General features: G+C 39.3%; 2 protein-coding genes across 5 annotated transcripts in view; one reads left to right on the top strand and one right to left on the bottom strand.

Moving 5' to 3' along the window:
* si:ch211-180a12.2 overlaps positions 1-21,241 on the bottom strand; it is a 37,816-nt gene that overhangs the window by 16,100 nt on the left and 475 nt on the right. Inside the window, exon 2 of one of the 2 annotated variants that reach the window (XM_042507955.1) lies at positions 11,689-11,858. The exons of the other annotated variant lie outside the window; for it this stretch is intronic. Coding sequence (XP_042363889.1) covers positions 11,689-11,858 — 170 coding nt within the window. The remainder of the gene's footprint in view (positions 1-11,688; positions 11,859-21,241) is intronic. 2 annotated transcript variants of the gene reach the window in all.
* Positions 1,481-21,239, top strand: zgc:123217 (uncharacterized protein LOC641414 homolog). 3 transcript variants are annotated; one of them, XM_042507959.1, is made up of 6 exons: positions 1,481-1,741; positions 3,661-3,675; positions 3,752-3,920; positions 5,097-5,365; positions 5,849-5,988; positions 6,283-6,874. In XM_042507959.1, exons 1-6 carry the CDS (start codon positions 1,687-1,689, stop codon positions 6,748-6,750), a joined length of 1,116 nt encoding a protein of 371 aa, XP_042363893.1. In that variant the 5' UTR covers positions 1,481-1,686; the 3' UTR covers positions 6,751-6,874. The 3 variants fall into 3 exon arrangements, with proteins under 3 accessions (XP_042363893.1, XP_042363895.1, XP_042363894.1); XM_042507961.1 differs by lacking the exons at positions 5,097-5,365; positions 5,849-5,988; positions 6,283-6,874 and adding an exon at positions 18,245-18,559; XM_042507960.1 differs by lacking the exons at positions 1,481-1,741; positions 3,661-3,675; positions 3,752-3,920; ... (1 more) ...; positions 5,849-5,988; positions 6,283-6,874 and adding exons at positions 17,755-17,912; positions 18,245-18,513; positions 19,503-19,645; positions 20,046-21,239.

The following is a 21,241-nucleotide window of genomic DNA, read 5'->3' on the forward strand; positions in this document are numbered from 1 at the left end:
GACACCCTCATTTCTTTCATCAGGTTGAAAGATTGAGTGCACCTCAGGAAGGTTGGAGAAGAGGAGGGACATAAGGGGTTGACGGAGGACACACCGGCTAATGGGAGGAATAAAATTACTCAACTATTAAGCAGATTTGTTTTCGTGATTGGCATGCTTTAAAGGTCCCATATTGTAAAAAGTCAGATTTCCATTTCTTTTTAAAAACAGTGAAAGTATCAAAACGTTAAATTAACAGAGAAATGCACACAGTCTGAATTCAGAAACTGTGCCTTATAAAAAGCCAGCAAGGCTTCTGTGACTTTGTGATGTCACAAAAAACAATAGACCGAATCACTGTCACATCGTGCTAACAAAAAAAAAAAGTCACTTCCATTGTTTTGAAATGTGGATATAAGGAAATTTGGCAAATGTGTTTACTTCTGTTGTCATTTTCAGTCGTGAGAGTCGTGACTGTAACATAAAAACACATTGGTCCAACCTGACAATGCTGTTGTGCTTATTTTATGAACTGAGTTGCTTTGCTAACATCTTTGATGAACCAAATCGACCAGCATGCAAGCTAAGCAATGTACTGCTAAGAAAAAATCAATATCAGTTTAACATTTACAGTTCTACATTTGAGTATGTGCTCTGCTTTACCTTAAACAATAGTTGACTGAGGCAGTGGTAGACCAGTGACTCCGCTGTTTGGTAGAGTAAAATGTTTTTCTCAGTGGCTTCTGGTGTTTTTGACTTTAGGGTTTTCTTTTGGCATGGTAAAGTGGTAAAAATATTCTAAATGCACTTTTAACTCAACATGTACAATCGTGTTATTTTATTCTGTTTGTCTTTGTCTTGACGTCAAAAAACATGTAGCTGTCGGATATCATGCCTGAGAGTCAGAAATATGATAAAATGTATATGATTTGAATACTGTGAGATTAGATAAGCATGTCATTTACATTTAGCAATGTATACATTGTGAAGGTGAATTAGGCCACAGTGTTACATACACTTTAAATGGGAGTTTCACTGTAGCTTGTAGTTTTAATTTTATTTTTGAAAAACAGGCATTTATTCATTTCAATGACATTATTAATTGGCATTATAAATATCCTATAATTAACCTTTTTTAGTGTAAAATGTGTGTAAACTCATCTTACTGACAGTGTTGGGGAAATTTAAAAGCATAGCTTTGTGAGCTACCAATTACTTCACAGTGGAAGGAGTTGAACAGCAGCAAAGCTACCCCAGGAAAAAAAAAAATACTACAAAAAAATCACATGCCAGCAAAAAGTGTCATATATAAACAAAACTGGTTTAGCAAGGTCAGAGCAAGGGGGCCACTACTTCTTGCCACTCCCATCTTTAAACTTCGTTTCGATTACAACTACCCACCTGTAAAGTTTTGTAACTCTATCTTGCAGTTGCAATATTATTATGCTGGCAAAATCTGTGCACAGACAGGCTGTCAGACATACTGTATAAACACCGGGCAAAATACTCAAAAGGTCATCTGTGTTTGTTCCTGCTACAATAGATGTTGCAGGCAACACATCTCGATACAGTGACACTAATAGACTCGTGAGATAAAACAATGCTAGCCTTGCTTTCACTGCTGGTAATCAAACGTGACAAAGACAGAGGCTAAGTCAAAAGGACTCTCTGCGCTTACTGACGACAAGAAGTTAGTGACGGTACACGATGGCAGCCTGGACTGCGTGGATTCTCCTGATGTGCTCCTTCCTCTCTGAGCAAGGTGAGCTTTTACACGGAGCTACCAGTTTATTCTCTACTTCAAAACCAAGAAATCCTCCCTTTAACAGTTTATGTTTAGGTTTTGTTAACATTGTACTTTTGATCCAACTTCAATGTCAGTTTTAAGAATGGGCTGGTTTATTTGATGTTAAAAGTTAAATTAAATCCCCTCTTCATATGATGCAAATATAAACTTGTAAAGACAAGACTTCCTGAGTACTGAATGCTTTATTTTAGCTATTAATTTATGATTTTATATGAACTAAAACACTTTTAATATGTAATATAAGAACAGGGAGATTATAAGATGATTTACATGAAAAAGAGTCATTACAGCATTAAAGAACATGGCATTTTTAACACAAGTCAGTCCTTGTGAAAAGTGATAACTTCATCATGACTCAGCTAAAACTGAGGTCAAAAACAACATGAAAACAAAATAATCAACACGTATCTATGCATTACTATGTATAACCAACTGGAAGATCATTGTCTACTTATTCTGGTTTTATCCAGTTATGTTTAACTATTGGCTGAAAGCACATAGATGGTTTTCTTTGGTATTCAGGGAAGACATCAAACCAGGTTAGCTATTGTTCATCTTTAACTATTCTAACAAGAGAAGAAGTTTCTATATAACTACAAACATAAAAACTGTTGATAGAAACTATTACATATGCAATGTTTCATTATTTATTTATTTATTATTTGAAAAGACATTTTGGGGAAATGTTATTGACTGAATTATTAACCACCTCCAGATATCTGTACTGATTCATGTTCATTAATTTGCAAAATGATTTACTTCAAATTAAAAATTTTTATAATTAGCTGATGAGTTCTAGGCCAAAAACACGTTTTGTGAAGTCACATTGACCTTAACCTTTGACAACCAAATTTTAATCAGCCCATTCTTAAGTCTAGTCTGCTAGGTTTGAGGAAACTCCCTAAAGGTCTTTAAGATATTGTGTTGATAGTAAGGAAATAAACACAATGTTTTTTTTTAAAGATTTAAAAAAAATAAAACCCCACTAGTTACCCTGGGATTGCGTCTTACCTACAGTCAACACAAGACATTGGCAAGAAGAGCATGAGAAATTGGGACAACAACATTATTTAGTTGGCACTGTGGCCATTAGGATACAATAGTGAGCTCTGGTTTTGTCATTACATCACCAAAAGTCCCACTGAGCTCTGCCATCTGTGGCAGAGGCCATCATGAGATTAACTTCAAAATGTGCCACTGTCTACGAAACATGTACGGAGACTTGTGATAAAGACGCATAATATTCATCTGTGTCAGCACAAAATACTGTAGTTGTACTGTGGGAGGAGTGTAGGATGACATAATGCTTTGGTAGTGTCCACAGTGTTGACTGTCAAAACATTCGTCACGTATCAAAGGAAAACCTACTTGTTTGTCCAGTGGACTTGAGTTTTAAGGAGCCATAGCGACATAACTGGAAAAAAAAAAAAAGCTACAACTGACAACATTACACACATAAAATGGCAGATGAACGTGGCTGAAATTAACACGCGATGTAAAACTGTACTGTGACAATTAGAAATTCTCAGTAACAGTTTGCAGGGAACTGTTCTGAGTTTTCTCATGAAAGATGTGTCTTTATCTGTCAAATTTGGTCTGAAAATATAGGAAATTTGCACAGTGATGTGTAATAACATACATACCTTCCATATCAAAGCACATCTATATTTTACTTGAATGGCAGAGATCCAATAAAGCCCTACACTGAGTAAATCAATATGACACACTTTAGAAAGGGCTGAAGAATAAGCTGGAACTTCATTGCCACCCTGTGTCTGTACTACTAACACCTCTATCAATAGAAAGACTTGTTGAGCATAACAACATAGAGGCTACAGATGTGATTCATTTTTATTAATCTCGCCTTCCTACAGGGTCAATGGCTGAGGGTAAGTACAGGCACATTTCATATTTTCTCAGGATGAACTATGAAAACAGCTTGAAATGAAAAACATTGTCTGTCAGACTGCGGAGTGGCACCTCTGAACACCAGGACTGTGGCTGGTGAGAACGCCACAGCTGGGTCATGGCCCTGGCAGGTCAGCGTGCACTTAAATCCCAAAGGGGCTCAAATCTGCGGGGGGACCCTCATCAGTGACCAATGGGTGCTCACAGCAGCCCACTGCATTAAAACGTAAGAAACACTCATAGCATTGTGCATCTGTTGCGTTTAGAAAAGTCTGTACCAGATGACAAACCCTATGATTCAGAAGAAATGACTCTTCAGAAGTAATTGGTAATTATGGTTTGCATAAGCATGACAAGAGTCTAACTTTACCCTCTTTTCCCTATATAAAGTTTTAATTTGACTGAAAAGCACATAAAGAACATGCAAATGTACGGTGGTCGATAGGGGTAATTGTGCTGCAAACAGAAAAAGCACAAGCAAATTAAGAAAACATCTCCATCAATCTGAAGACACGTGCGAAGCATTTGAAGAACGCCCTGCAAATACCACACCACAAAGTTAATGTTTCCAAAGGCCCCTTAATAGTGATGCACACAGATGACGTACATTACTGGCCATTTAATGCGGTCTATGGTTATTGGAATTGGTTACCAGTCAGTGGTGTCTGAAAATGAGCTAAAATGTAAGTGTTTTCTGCATTCAAGCCACCCTCCACTCCAAAAAATATGATCTGACTTCCTGCTGCCTTGTTTAGTGGTTTATGTATATGATAGGCATTATGGTAAGAGCATGTAAATAAAAGCTCCATTCTCACATTCATTCAACAATTGAGTTTGTCAGTCTGTCATATATAAATGATTACATTTAATTTGCTTGTGTTTTTTCTATTTGCAACACGGTTGCCCTTGTCAACCACCGTAAACTGAGGACAGGTAAATCTTACACAAAATAACGGTAGAAGCACTTTATGTTGGCAAGTGGTTTAGTGCTGTTTGGTGTCTAAATATTTTGAATAAGGATTAATTTCAGTGCCAAATTTAACCAAGAGAGCATCTGTGCTGTCTTGCAATGTAATGAGTATGGCTACATAATACTATGTAAGGTAACAAGCGTAAATTCCCAATACCCAAGACCACATAGGTGCATAAATCCATGAGTTCATGCAAACATCCTCACAAACACTTGTAACTTTTAAATGACTCATCCATGGCTATGGACTAATTAATTATGAAAGGGGACATGAAAAAATAGTGCATGTGCATGTCTATGTGTGTTTTTCTTTTTTTTTTAATTGATAATGTTATGTGAATCTGTAAAGAATTGATACATGTAGATGAGTCTACATGATTTTCATAAGAGCTGTCTTAACTAGGAGTGTTATTGAATTATTCTTTCATCCAGAAACTTTCCCAGTGTATGGAGTCTCTACTTTGGACGAGAGACTCAGTCCGGCCCTAATGTTAATGAGGTGAGCCGCACCGTGTCCCAGACCATCATCCATCCTGACCACAACAGTGAGCCATTCAACAATGACATCGCCTTGATGAAGCTCAGTAGCCCTGTCAATTTCACAGACTACATCAGACCTATTTGCCTGGCGAGTAACTCCAGCCAGTTTCACGCCCTCACCCTCTGCTGGGCCACTGGTTGGGGCAGACGAGGAAGGTATGGTGAGTAATGGGATGGTGACCACGGCTACCGTGCAAAACATAACATAGACACAAAGTGATGGCTTAAACCAATGCACTTTCGAGCCACAGCCCCTGCTAATAACCCAAGATAGTAAACACAGTACCTGCAAAACATCAACATGTGAACTTTGTCAATATGAACATGTTAGCATATTGACATTAGAATTTAGCTTCTGGCATGGCTGTGCCTAGTAAACCTTACTGAGTCATGAGCACGGCTGTGGAGTCTAGTTTTCCTTTCTTGACAGTGATAAAATGCATTGTCATAAATTAATGTTCATGGCTCAGGAGATATTACTTCGTCAGAGGAGAAGCTGACTCTTGTTCGGCTTGCCTCAGAACATAATGCCTTCTGTTCGGAGGTGTAGATAAAACATCATCACTGACACCAAAACAAAAAACTGTGCAAAAGAAAGAAAACAATCAGAGTGTCTTCTGATTTTGGTTCTCTCTCTCCCACAGAACCCTTAGAAGCCTTTGACTCACTGCAGGAGGTTCAGATTCCTATCATTGGAAAAAAACTGTGCAGTTGCTCTTATCGCCCACTAAAGATCACTGATGAAATGATCTGTGCAGGGCAACACAACAATGGAGTCTGTCAGGTTAGAATAATAATTAATTGTTATGACATTTAAGGGAACTGCACTGATTACTTTTGTTTGTTTTTTTTATCTCTTCTTTGACACTCCCAAAATAACTTGTATATACTCACACTGCTTGCCCATCCCTCTTTACTAATTTCATTCCCATTATGTAATCTTTTATATTTCTACTTAAAAATGTTATTGTCTGTAAGAATAAACTAGGCTAGGTAAGGTAAGGGTACTTCAGTCTTATTGTGTGCATGTTACCAGCAGTATTACTGAACCGTTTGTGTTTCGTCTCTCCTTTGTCAGGGTGACTCTGGTGGACCTTTACAATGCAAACAAGGCACAAAGTGGATCCAGGCTGGCATAACCAGTTTTGGAATAACTTGTGCCGTACCTGATTTCCCTGAAGTCTATGCCCGTGTGTCAAAATTCCAGACTTGGATCATGGAACAAGTGGAGGGGGCGAAAGTTCAGTTTGTGCCATTCACCTCAAACGGCAACGACCCGGATAACAGCTTTATGTGTCGCAGGTCAGTTTCTGGAAATACAACAGCAGCTCCAAGTTTGACAACTACAGCAACTCCAAGTATGACAACTACAGCAGCTCCAAGTATGACAACTACAGCAGCTCCAAGTATGACAACTACAGCAGCTCCAAGTATGACAACTACAACAGCTCCAAAAACAACTTCCGCAGCATCAACTGTTGCAACTGAGCTTACATTCATTGTCATCTTAGTGACAGTGTTGCTGCAGCAAATAGCAGCTCCATAGGAGTTCTGGTTATTGTTGTTTTTCTTTTAAAGTCTTGGTAAAGCAAAGATAAATGTGTAAGGAGTTTGTCACTCTCATTCCACTTTTGAAATCTTCAACAATAAATTTAATCTTTTCGTTGGTATCCAGTAAGAAAATAAATTTTATGCTGATAACATATTTATTATTTTGGGCTTTGTGGATAGAGTTAATTAATGTATGCCTGACATATCTAGTCTATTCAAAAGCTAAACGAGATCAACATACGATGGGATCACTCACTCACACAGAGAGATACACATCTTAAAACAAATGTGGGCCAGGGCCGTACTGTGGAGGTGAGGGGCCACTGCCCCTTCCCAACTCCTTACTCACACACTTCAAGCCCCGTTGCTCGAAACCACACCCATCTTTGAAGTTTGGCTTCATTTTATTCACAACTACATACCTGCAAAGTTTTGTGACTGCTTCTTAGTTCAGTTCCAATACAATTACAAAATCTGTCCACCAACTGTCAGACACACCCTATAAACAACTGGCTAAAGCTAAAGGTATTTCGTGTTAACTGATATGACAATAGATATCGCCACAAACACATTTCTGCACAGTGACACACACAGGCATGCCGTATGAAGATAATGTCAGCTCTGCTGTTGCAGCTGGTTGTTGATATTGACTCAGACAAAAGGTTAAATCAGAAGGACTCTGACTCTCCTACTGAAAACAAGAAGTTAGTAACAGTACGTGATGGCAGCCTGGACTGTGTGGATTCTCCTGATGTGCTCCGTCTTCTCTGGGCAAGGTGAGCTTTTACACAGAGCTACCAGCTTATTCTGTTTTTAAAAACCAAGAAATCCTCTCTTTCAAAGCTTATGTTTAGTTTTTGTTAACACTGTAGAGAACTCCTGATCCAACTTCATGGCCAGTTTTAAGGATGTGCTGGTTTATATTACGCTAAAATGTTCTGTTTTCAATTTATTGAAAGTCTGTTGCATGTTAGAAAGCCATTAATTGATGATTTTACATGACTTAAAACACTTTAAATGTGTAATATTAGAACATGAAGACTGATTTAATTGAAGATTTACATCAAAAAAAGTCATCACAGCAGTAAAGAATGCAGCATTTTTAACACAAGTCACTCCTTTAAGGACATTTTAAAAACAAAATGAACCTTTTTGGGACTTTTCATTTACTTACTTGCCACCCACCTTGGGGCATCTGTACTAATCGACACTCATTAATCTGCAAAATGTTTTACTTCAAAATAGAATTGGGAATTTTGTGATAATAAGCTGATAAATTCTTGGTCTGGCAAAGTCACGATAACCGTTGACGTATGACTACCAAAATCTAATCAGTTAATTGTTGAATCCAAGTTGACTTTTGTGCCACATTGTTCTTGAGAGGCTTTCACGAGAATGGGATGGACAGACAACCCATAAAACAAAAATGCCTCTTCAGCTGACTCGTCTATCAAGAGTTTTTCTTTAAAAAAAAAAAAAACAACAGCGCCGAATGCAAAAAATAATCATTCAAAAAAAAATTGGAATAGTGCACTTTCCTCATTTTTCCTAATTAAAAAAATAGCAAAAAAAAAACTCTGCCATTTATGACAGAGGCCATTATGAGATTAACTTCACAAAGATAAATGCCAAATGTGACACATCTCAGAAGGAGCAGAAGAATAAGCTGGAACTCTAGTGCCACACTGTGTCTGGACTACTAACACCTCTATCAATAGAAAGACTAGTTGAGTATCACAACACTGAAGCATACAGATGTAATTAGTTTTTGCAAATGTCTCGTTCCTACAGGGTCAACGGCTCAGGGTAAGCGCAGTCATATTTCATACATTCTCGGGATGAACTGTGAACACAGCTTGAAATAAAAACATCAGCCTCATTTCTCTGCACTGACTCACAGTTGTAGCTGCCCTGTCAGACTGCGGAGTGGCACCTCTGAACACCAGGATTGTGGGTGGTGAGAACGCTACAGCTGGGTCATGGCCCTGGCAGGTCAGCGTGCACTTCAATCCTGACGGGGTTCATATCTGCGGGGGGACCCTCATCAGTGACCAGTGGGTGCTCACAGCAGCTCACTGCATTATAACGTAAGAGACACTTATAGTACCTGCATCTGTTGTGTTTACAAAACACAGATGAGAAACCTGATGATTAAGAGGTAAGTGACTCTTCAGAGGTATCTAACGAACAATTGGTAACCATGGATTGCATCAACAATACAGGAAATGCTCATAAAGAACGCACACATATGTAACTTATCTGATGAAGGAGGGAGAAGAGCCAGATCTTTACCTGGACAGTGTAAATAAAATGGTTCAGTGGTGTGACCATAACACTCTATTTCTCAACACACTCAATCACTCTAACAGAAGAGGTCATCTTTGGAGCCACACAAGACACCTATATTACTCCTGTCATAATACAAAATCAACTCATAAAGCAAACAACATCATCCAAATACCTGGGGGTACACATAGACAGTGCATTGTCCTGGAGTACCAACTCCTGGGAGGCACTTTAGAGGTCCCTGATGCAAGAAAAATCAGTAAAAAAATCACTCTTTTGCTCTCCACTCTATTACTCTGCTTAATCAAATGGGGAACACAAGGAGATGACCATCCACAATCTCAAATATGCCATTTTATTTTTTCTCCACACCCATTTGACAATGATGAGAAATGTACTTGTGACCTCCTTTGGGGTTTGGACTGCCAGGTTAAGAAACACTGGCTTAGACAACTAAAATAATAACTAGATGAGCCTTAGTTATCCTTACTTGAATACAAGTTTGATGCAAATCTGTCCAGAGACACTCTCGGTACAGAACATAGACATGGACACAAATATAACAAGAACTTAATGTTACATTGAAATCGCTCAGCGTCACACAGAATCATGTATAATCAAACCACCAGGATAGAGGAATCATATATTTTTTTCATGTTTAATTCATTTTCTATAGAAAGCCTTTATTTATTTAACCAGAAACTCAACTAGCGAATGGACCCTCTACTTTGGAAGAGAGACTCAGTCTGGCCCTAATATTCGTGAGGTGAACCGCAATGTGTCCGAGATCATCATCCACCCTGACTTCTTTAACACGGTCTTTAACAATGACATCGCCCTGATGAAGCTCAGCAGCCCTGTCAATTTCACCGACTACATCAGACCCATCTGCCTGGCGAGTAACTCCAGCCAGTTTCACGCCTTCACCCTCTGCTGGGCCACTGGTTGGGGCAGACGAGGAAGGGATGGTGAGTAATGGGATGCTGTGACTGTAATTATGTAATGCTTTTCTAGTCTAAATTACCACTCAAAGTGCTTTACAATACAGGCATCATTCACACACACATTACCATACTGGTGACCATGGCTACCATGCAAAACATAACATAGACACAAATTGATGGCTCAAACCAATGCACTTTCGAGCCACAGCTGCCGCTGATAACCCAAGATAGTAAAGACAGTACCTGCAAAACATCATCATGTGAGCTTTGTCAATCTGATGATGTTAGCATACTGACATTAGCATTTAGCTTCTGGCATGGCTGTGGCACAGAAGCTATTACAACGTCAGAAGACTCACTCACTCGTGCACCGGTCAAGCATGGTCAAACATGGATGCTGCACACACAGCTTCCCCCTTGCATCAAAGAAGATCAATGCAATGAGCACAGTGTCAAAGTGGTTACCCAAAATTAGCCACCAAATTCAGTATCTGACCAAATGTCTCCGCTTCTGTTCCTGAGATAAGGTGCTGAATAATGGCCCAAGAGGTGTTTTTGCAAAACATTATGACGTCACAGTGAAATTCACCTTTGACTTTTTGGATATAAAATGTCATTGCTTCATCATTTTAACATTACTAGACATTTTTGTGAAAATTTTTCATAGTTAGTATAGTTTCATAGTGTATGGCCAAATTTTGTTTTTGAGGTCACAGTGACCTTGACCTATAACCTTTGACCACTACAATCTATTTGGTTCATTTATGAGTCCAATTGGATGTCTGTGCTAAAGTTGAAGAAATTACTTCAAGGCTTTCCTGAGATATTGCGTTCTTGGCAATGGATGCAGTGACCTTGACCTTTGATCTTAAATCTGTTCAGTTCATTCGCGAGTCCAAGTGATTTTTGTGCTAATTTTGAAGAAATTTCCTTAAGGGCGCTCCTCAAATGTTGCTTTCATGAGCAATCAATAGCATGGACATACGCACGGACAGACAATACGTACAATGCAAAAACACAATGCTGAGGCCACAGCTACTGCTGGCACAGGCTTTGAAACACACACACACACACACACACACACACACACACACACACACACACACACACACACACACACACACACGCACACACACACACAAAACAAACATCTCAATAAAACTGTGTGAAAGAAAGATAACAAATAGTGTGTCTTCTGATTTTGGTTCTCTCTCTCCCACAGAACCTTCTGTAGCCTTTGACTCACTGCAGGAGGTTCAGATTCCTATCATTGGAGAAAACCTTTGCAATTGCGCCTTCCAACCATTCGTAAACATCACTGATGAAATGATCTGTGCAGGGCGAGAGGGCAAAGGAGTGTGTCAGGTAATAATAATAATGTATTGCTGTAACTTTTAAAAGAGCTATACTTCGTAGTTTTGGCTGGTTTTAATTCCATGACACTCTCACAAGAAACTACTCTACTTATTGTACATCTCTCTTTACCAATTTCATCCCCATAATGTCATCTTTTATATTTTTGCTATAAAATGTTATTGTCTGTCAGAATAAACTAGGCTAGGTAAGGCCATGTCATTCTTATTCAGTGCATGTTACCAGCAGTATTGATGAACTGTTTGTGTTTCATCTCTCCTTTTTCAGGGGGACTCTGGTGGACCTTTGCAATGCAAACAAGGCACACAATGGGTCCAGGCTGGCATAACCAGTTTTGGGGAACCTTGCGCCTTGGGTAATGTCCCTGATGTCTATGCCAGAGTGTCTGAATTCCAGACTTGGATCATGGATCATGTGGCGGGGGCGAAGGTTGGCTTTGTGACATTCAGCTCCAGTGGCAATGACCCAGACGACGACTTTGTGTGTCCCACCCGAGTCCCTGAAAGTCCAAACACAACAGCTCCAATTATGACTTCTACGGCAGCTCCACAGACAACTTTTGCACAGATAACTTCTGCAGCAACAACTGTTGCACCTGAGCTTACATTTGTGGTCATCTCAGTGACAATTTTCCTGCAGCAAATGGCAGCTCCATAGCAGTTTATGCTAACATTTTCTAAATTTCTTCTTCCATTAGGTTATGTTTGTCTTAAATAATTCACTGTAGTTTTGGAGCATGATATGGTCTCTGTTTAAACATATTTAGCATTACACAGCAGATTGTGGTGGTGGTGGGCAAGGTTTTGTATGTAAAGATGCTGCTGAATACAATGCTCACAAAAAAAGGTCACAAACAAACTGAAGGCTTTGGAAGAAACTTTGGAGGTCTTGCTGCATTCAAACGGAGTTGTGTTTACTATGTTAATGAGAAGAGTTAATATGATCGACCTCCTCGAGGTATTCACAAATTCGTATGTGTAAATTTTCGGAGAGCTCCAACTGTATACTGTACACACAACTTCACATCATTCACACAAGCTCATAAGTTCTGTTTGAACGCATCTGTATCACATTATATGATGTCAACTGAATTGAATTTACCTGAAATTGAAAAAAACATACTTTGAACAGATTGATTCAACTGAATAAATAAGTATTTTGGGGTGGCACAGTGATGTCATGGTTAGCACTGTTGGGGGCCCTTCTGTGTGGAGTTTGCATGTTCTCCCCGCATCTACATGGGTTGATTGGTGACTCTAAATTGCCCTTAGGTGTGACTGTGAGCATATGGTTGTCTGTCTATATGTGTCAGCCCTGCGATAGTCTGGCAACCTATCCAGGGTGTACCCCGCCTTTCGCCCGATGACAGCTGGGATTGGCTCCAGCCCCGCCGCAACCCTCACAAGGACAAGCAGTTACAGAAAATGACTGACTGACTGAAATAAGTATTTTTTAAAAAAATTAACTTTCTTTTAATGAATAAATGCAATTTATGGAGCTGCTAGATTGTTGCTCCACCGCCTCATTAATACAGGTATGTGCCACCTTTAGCATGCAGCAAATAGTGGAGAGCCAATTGTTGTTTGTTTTGCTTTTTTTCTGCTGTGAAAACATTAATTTTGAAAGAATATTAGAAACATATGGATCTCGAAAATGATTAAATCTCCTTTTTCCAATAAAATTTGACTTTTGGACTGGAGTTACTGGAACAGTTTCGATCACACAAGTCAGTCACAATCTCACGCAGCCATGACAGGAATCTAATTCTGCAAACCGTATACTACTGATATTATTACGCATTAAAAACTCCAGCACTGAAAGTGATCTGAATTTCAGTTGGTATCCATGTAAATTCATCCAACTGGTGAGTCAAACAACAGGACTTTACTTGTTGAAGTCTGATCTATAACTATCAAGACGTCTAAATGGAGGAGTGAAAAAATCTTAAGCTTCTTGCATTTAAGCAGGAATGAAACAATTTTGTTGTTTTTGTTTCGATCAACTTAATTGTTGGAAAATTCCACTTCATGCATCCTTCTCTCATTCGTCACTTTTCGCCACTCATGTTTATTGCAGAAACTCAAACAGGGGAATTCTTTTTTCTAACTTGAACAACAAGAAATTCTGCAATAGCATCTTGATGACTAAGAGACAGGAAAGAGCAAAACGATGAATCACATCAGCATAAGGGAATGGTTTAGCATTAAACTTTGATTAATCAAACCTATATAGCAACAGTGTTGGAATAAGTGAACGATTTATAAATAAATAAATATAAAAAAGTAAGCGCTTAACACAAAGTGTCTCATAAACTTGTTGCAGCACAGGTAGGCAGAAATGCATATCGTACCTTTAACCGCCTGTTGTTGGCTGCTATTTTTTACCATCTAAGGCAGCTGTAGAATGTTAAATCAACAAGAAAAAAATACTGTAATATCTAAACATTGTTATTCTCAACTTTACCTTTCAAAATTCCTTTAAATTGCTGTTGTTGACCATTGCTGCATATTCTTGAGAAAATGACCCCATGCCAATTGCCCACGAGTGGGTTTACCCGAGAAGGCCACACATGAGTTCTGCTTTGGCTACCTAGGTACCAAGTGGGAATGGGCCCAAATGGGAGTCTTATCTGAAGCCCCCAGAAAAAAAACAAAAAAAACAAATAAAAAAACCTGTTCATACTAGTACACAATTCCATATGGGGTCCATTTTTTATCCCAATTACCACCCACATGGGCCAAACATAAAAACGATGGGTGGGTCTTAATATAATGAACAACCTGACAAGTACACAGACATTTTTCATGGGGGATTTTTTTTACATTAATTTCATGCAATAGTGATAGAACGAGAATGTTTTAGATTAAAACTTTTCTCAAAGTATGTGAAATACAGAAGTGAATATTTTTGACCAACATTTTGCCAGGAATTTTTGCAGCCAACACAGCAACGCCATAGAGAGCAGTACAGAAAAGAGGAACAAGGAACAATACCAAAACAGCGTGAAGTTTTGACAACAACGGAGTTTTTTTTGTTTTTTTTTTTTTACTGCAGCTCAAGGTACTAGTTAGCCCCACCTTTACCAGCTGCAGCATTACAAATGATGCTTGCACACTGACACATCAATAATTATTAATATGTTTCTAGAACCCCCTCCCTGAGCTACCACCTTATCGTGGTGGAGGGGTTTGCGTGTCCCAGTGATCCTAGGAGCTCAGTTGTCGGGGGCTTTATGCCCCTGGTAGGGTCACCCATGGCAAACAGGTCCTAGGGGAGGGACCAGACAAAGTGTAGCTTTGTGTAGCTAGTGTAGCTAACCCGGGCGTGGGAGGAGTTCGGTGGGGCCATGGAGAACGACTTCCAGACGGCTTCGAAGAGGTTCTGGACCACCATCCAGCGTCACAGGAGGGGGAAGCAGTGCTCTGTCAACACTGTGCATGGTGGGGACGGGGCGCTGCTGACCTCAACTTGGGACATTGTGGATCAGTGGAAGGAATATTTCAAAGACCTCCTCAATCCACCAACACGCCTTCCGGTGAGCAAGCAGGGCCGGGGGACTCGGGGGTTGGCTCCTCCATCTCCGGGGCTGAGGTTGCCGAGGTGGTCAAAAAGCTCCTTGGTGGCAGGGCCCCAGGGGTGGATGAGGTCCGCCCGGAGTTCCTCAAGGCCCTGAATGTTGTGGGGCTGTCGTGGTTGACACGACTCTGCAATATTGCATGGACATTGGGGGCAGTGCCCCTGGACTGGCAGACCGGGGTGGTGGTCCCTCTTTTTAAGAAGGGGGACTGGAGGGTGTGTTCCAACTACAGGGGGATCACACTCCTCAGCCTCCCTGGTAAGGTCTATTCGGGGGTACTAGAGAGGAGGGTCCACCGGATAGTCGAATCCGGATTCAGGAGGAGAAATGCATTTTTTTCTGCCCCGGTCCTGCAACTGTGGACCAGATCTGGACCCTTGGCAAGATCCTTGAGGGTGCATGGGATCTTGCCAAACCAGTCCACATGTGCTTTGTGGACTTGGAGAAGGCACACCCCCAGAAACCAAATCAATCATTAGGGAACTTTTGGGGGAAAATGTAGGGAGCAGAGGTCAAAATAAATGTTAACTTATGTCACACTGTAGCTTAGCACATTAGTATATTAGTGTATTCATCATGCAAGACTGGACACACATATACTATATTCATTCCACATTTGCAATGTTTTTATATGTTATACAATAATAAATTCAATCCCGACAGAAAGATTTTTTGTGAAGAGAAATTAATTGATAAATGTTTGAGGTATTATGTGTGGGCTTTCAAGAATGGAGTTAACTTATCAGGAATCAAGGCAATGGGTTTGAACAGGGAGTGGTCACTGTACTTATTTAAAAGTGCACGAATGGCTGAGGATTCACAGAGACAAAAATCAAACCAGAGGAACTCTCAGCGCTTACTGGAGGCAAAAAATTAGAGACGGCACATTATGGCAGCCTGGACTGCGTGGATATTCCTTATGTGTACTGTCCTCGCTGGGCAAGGTGAGCTTTTTTTTTTAAGATACGAGTTTATTCTCTTATAAACAATAAATCCTCTTTTTTGAAACTTACTAGGGTTGGGCGATACGAAAAAAAGGTCACAATATTTTTGACTAAATACATAAAGATTGATTTTAACATTGTAGTTGTATATTGTTGTATTGAAGATATTGTAGGGTCAACTATTGGTGCTTTCATGAAATATTAATGCAATAACATTTTTGATTGAAAAAAAAGAAGGTTATAGTGGTTATATTGACTAAGTAGCTAGAGGTAAATTATCAAACGGCTGGAGCAGTCTGGTGAGTTCAGAAAATTCCATCACTTTATTGTGATGCAGCCTTAAAATCAGGAAAATACACACAATATCCAAAATCAAGGCATTATCTAGTCTCTAATCACTATATCGATATGTAATTAATATATTTTTCCCAGCTCTAGTGACATCATTAATGTATATAACCATCTGAAAGATCACTGTCTGCTTTATTCTGGTTTCCTGTGTAACTACTGGCTAAAAGCACTTAGGTGGTTTTCTAAGCCACCAAACCAGGTAAGCCACTGGCACTATTTAAATATTCTAAAAAGACAAGAAGTTTTCTGTAGAACTACCAACAAACATCATTATTGTTCATACTCATAGCCAAAAAAAAAGTGTTTTCTTGGTGTTTTTTAGTGTATTAAATTGAGATTTTGGGGCCCTTACTGTCACAAGCCTACCACCCTGAGATATCTGTACTCATTTACATTTATCAATATGCAAAAACCTTTTATTTAACAGTTAATCTTCCTCATTTTAACATTTTTTTTTTCAAAATCAATAAATTGTTTCTTCTTTATTCAATTTGAAAACTGGATCCAAAATATGAAAAAAAAAACCACTCCACTAACCCGAGGGTAGTGTCTCTGCTACGATGAAGACAAATCAATCTTGGTTGCGAAAGGATCGTTCACAAGAGGAACAAGATCATAAATTCAGTTGGCACAATGGCCATGAGATTAGAATTTTTGGCTTCACTTTGACAGATGAAAACATTCATCTGTGCTGGCACAATTGTGTTGTTGGAGCGTTACACCTTCCTGTTGGTTGGCACAATCTCTCTCACAGCAGATATTCTAATCTGGTATAGCAGGAAGAGAACTGGTGAAACTGATGACAATAACAATGGCTCAGTTCTTTTAGGTGTCCCAGTTAGCTATTCAAGTGAGCCAACATGCAAAATACTACGTCTCCCTCTAAGTGGAATGCGGCTTTCACTATTTTTATTTATGTAGTTTTCCTATTATGGCATGTCAAAATTGCTACTGTGAGAGAAGCCTGAGGCCAGACCTTTGATTCTGTTATGGGTCAAATTGTTTATACTGTAAACTTGAAAATCAAGAAGAAATAGTGGATCAGAATGCAAAGAAAAATATGACAATTCTATATAAACACACCTAAATGACAAAATATGACAATATATGACTGAAACGACTTGTGCAATATGAAACTGCACTGTGAGAAAAAAACATCCTGTTACAGTTTGCAGGAAACATGATTATGCCATTTGACTGATCAAGTAAATCAGATATGACATACCTCAGGAGAAGTTGAGGAAGCAGCTGGGACTCTAGTGCCACCCTGTGTCTGTACTTCCTCATATCTACTACCAACACTACTATCAATAGAAAGACCTGCTTGAGTATAACAACATAGTGGCTTACAGATGTATTTAATTTTTTAAAAATCTCTCTTTCCTACAGGGTCCAGGGCTGAGGGTGAGCACAGTCATATTTCATATATTCAAGAGATAAAATGTGAACACAGCTTAAAATGAAAAACATCAGCCTCATTTCACTGCACTGACTCACAGCTGGTTTGCTCTGTCAGACTGTGGATTGGCACCTCTGAACACCAGGATAGTGGGTGGCGAGAACGCCAAAGCTGGGTCATGGCAGGCTGGCAGGTCAGCCTGCATTTTGCTGCGAATCACGTCTGTGGAGGGACCCTCATCAGTGACCAGTGGGTGCTCACAGCAGCCAGCTGCATCGTATTGTAAGAAAAACTGTAGCATCTGTTGCCTTATCAAACTGTGGCAGATGAGAAATCCTATGATTAAGAACACAATGAGTGTTTATGTGGACAAATTATTGTTGTTGTTTTTTTTCTGTGCTCATTTAAAACATAAGCGGTGTTATTAATTTTTATGTATACTCACTGAGTGACATTTCACTAGCAGCTTACATACATTTGTAGTCATTGCCTGCAACACATAAAGAACACACACACACACACACACACACACACACACATACACATATAAGTCTACATGATTTTCATAAGAGCTGTCTTAACTGGGATTGTTATTGAATTATTCTTTCATCCAGAAACTTTCCCAGTGTATGGATTCTCTACTTTGGACGAGAGACTCAGTCCGGCCCTAATGTTAATGAGGTGAGCCGCACCGTGTCCCAGATCATCATCCATCCTGACCACAACAGTGAGCCATTCAACAATGACATCGCCCTGATGAAGCTCAGCAGCCCTGTCACATTCACTGATTACATCAGACCTATCTGCCTGGCGAGTCACTCCAGCCAGTTTCACAGCGCAACCCCCTGCTGGGCCACTGGTTGGGGCAGACGAGGAAGGGATGGTGAGTAATGGGATGCTGTGACTGTAATTATGTAATGCTTTTCTAGTCTAAATTACCACTCAAAGTGCTTTACAGTACAGGCATCATTCACACACACATTACCATACTGGTGACCATGGCTACCATGCAAGTAATGGTGAGTCAAAGCATGCGAACATGCTAACTGAAGATAGCAGTACCTGCTAAACATCAACATGTTGGCATTGTTATTGTGAGTAGGTCAGCATACTGACAAATGACTCTATATAAAGGTGGACAGTGCAGCTCCACTAAAGCTCACACTGTCCAAAAATGAAGCCAAAATATCCGAGATAAGGCTGAAGCCATCTGGCATTGTTGTCTTCATTTTAGCCCATTTTAGTGCCAGAATCTGCATAGCAGCCAGCTCTGCAGTTTTTAAATCCCCACCGTCTAACCAATCACGAGCACTGCTATGGATCATGAACACTGAACGAAACATGCAGCTGTCAATCATGACGTCAAACCCCCTTTATAGCATCAAATAACAGTTAAAACCATACTCGTCAGAAAATTGAAAAACACAATACATATCAGCATGATGAAATATCTATATGTAAAATACCTATATCTAAATTTCATTGTACATGTACAATGACAATAAACATATTCTATTCTCCTCTGTTTATATTAGAGGATCCCTTTTCTTAGATAACATAGCTAGTGTTACACTGTTAGTGCTTTAGCATAGCTAAAGATAGGCAAGGCACTCCAGAGCATGCATAAATGTTATATTGTTTTAATAATAATTAAAAACCTGTTTTGAGTCCTTTACATAAAAATCAGTCCAAATGCTGTTTGGCTAATATGGAAAATCAAGGAAGGTCTCAGTTTTTAAGTTACAATCTGTTGACCCATTGACAATTAAAAACAATTAATAGATGTATAATGTTAGATACACTATTTTTATAATTGTTCCACAAAAGGCAAAAAACAGTGTGTATTTTGATATCATAATTTCTCTCCCACAGAGACCACGGCTGTCTTTGACTCACTGCAGGAGGTTCAGATTCCTGTCATTGGAGAAAACCAGTGCAGTTGCAACTTCCGCCAATCTGTAAACATCACTGACGAAATGATTTGTGCAGGACAAGAGAACAAAGGAGTGTGCCTGGTCAGAATAATGATACATTGTTGTATTGTTTACAATAGCTGTGCTGACTGTTTAAGGTTGTTTTTTTCTTCCTTCCAGGGGTTGGTTGAAAGCGGTATTATTGTTACCAGTCAATCAATTTCTTTTTTCAAATTTCACATGGAGTCACATAGGGTACAATGCCAGGGAAATGTAATCCCAACCTTTTTTGGCTCCTCCCAAAGCCACTGGTTCAGGTTAAAGTACTTTGTTTTTTCTTAGATCCCTCTATAATAATTTCAGCACAATAATAAAAACTTATATTTCTGCCAATAAAATGTTTGTCAGTGAGAATATCTTGGCTAGGTAAGGCTACTCCACTCTTATTCTGTGTATTATACCAGTAGTATTAATTGTTTTTGTTTTGTCTCTTCTTTTTTAGGGGGATGGTGGTGGACCTTTACAATGCAAACAAGACTCAAAGTGGGTCCATGCTGGCATTACCAGTTTTGGAGAACCTTGCGCCCTGGGTAATGTCCCTGATGTCTTTACCCGAGTGTCTGAATTCCAGACTTGGATCATGGATCAAGTGGCGGGGGCAAAGGTTAGCTTTGTGACATTCACCTCTATTGGCACCGACCCAGACGACGGCTTTGTGTGTCACACCCCAGTCTCTGAAAGTGCAACCACAGCAGCTCCGAATACGACTTCAACTACGTCTTCCACAGCATCAGCTGTTGCAACTGAGCTGACATTCATTGTCATCTTAGTGACACTGTTCCTGCAACATTTTTTTCCATAGCACAATTTTGCGCTAACAACTTCTCAAAGTCTTGTCTTGTTGTGTTGGGTTCTGTTTGTCTTTTGAATCATTTTACAAAGCTTGCACTTATGTTAAATATCATGATGATTATAGAAGAGTCTGTGTAGTGAAAGTTTTGCCACAACTTCTTTGGAGCATGGTTTTTGTTTTTGTTGATTTTTTTTCTTTTTCTGAATTGCACTTATTTCTTTCCTGCTGGTCTGTTTTTATGTAACATAAACTTCTAAACTTCTTCTATAGAAAAAGCAATCATTTTCATGGACAATGGTATAAAACCACTCATGTTATCAGTCACACCACACTGCACTTAATATCAAAACAATTAATGAAGCATGGTCTGTTTTTTGTTTTGTTTGTTTGTTTTGTCTGTTGGGTTAAAATAAAACACTAAATCTATATTCTGCAACCAATGGCCTCCTAAATTAAATAAATGATTATGCTGCTCTCAGTGTATATGCTGTATGTAGCTTGACAGTCAGATAAATGCCTTTCCTGGCCTTTGGTTGATGTCTAGTGCTGGCAAAAAATGTTGCTGCACATTTGCAACACGCCCTTAGCATGTTTATTATATTACATTAATGCCTCTGGTTCCCTCCCCTCAAAGTCAATAGTTTTTTTGAAAGATTTTTTGGTTAGAAGCTTTAAATAAGGTCTATGGTTAGCTGAAGAGACTGTCACATTTCCTAAATCACAATTTCTAATCTTATTTACCAATATTCCTCCATAGCAGACTCAAATGCATACTTCACCAGACACTAAATCCAGCTGTTAAAACAGACACACTCACACGCACACGAAAATAAAAAAGGAAAGCT

This window comes from Plectropomus leopardus, chromosome 19 (assembly GCF_008729295.1).
Source record: "Plectropomus leopardus isolate mb chromosome 19, YSFRI_Pleo_2.0, whole genome shotgun sequence".
NCBI lineage: Eukaryota > Metazoa > Chordata > Actinopteri > Perciformes > Serranidae > Plectropomus > Plectropomus leopardus.

What these genes read in the sequence shown, in the direction of transcription:
- zgc:123217 (XM_042507959.1), top strand. Translation starts at nt 1,687, where the DNA reads ATGGCAGCCTGGACTGCGTGGATTCTCCTGATGTGCTCCTTCCTCTCT. An exon ending in GGGCAGACGAGGAAGGTATG is followed by an intron (nt 5,366 to 5,848) that starts GTGAGTAATGGG and finishes TCTCTCCCACAG; the next exon opens with AACCCTTAGAAGCCTTTGAC. An exon ending in ACAACAATGGAGTCTGTCAG is followed by an intron (nt 5,989 to 6,282) that starts GTTAGAATAATA and finishes CTCCTTTGTCAG; the next exon opens with GGTGACTCTGGTGGACCTTT.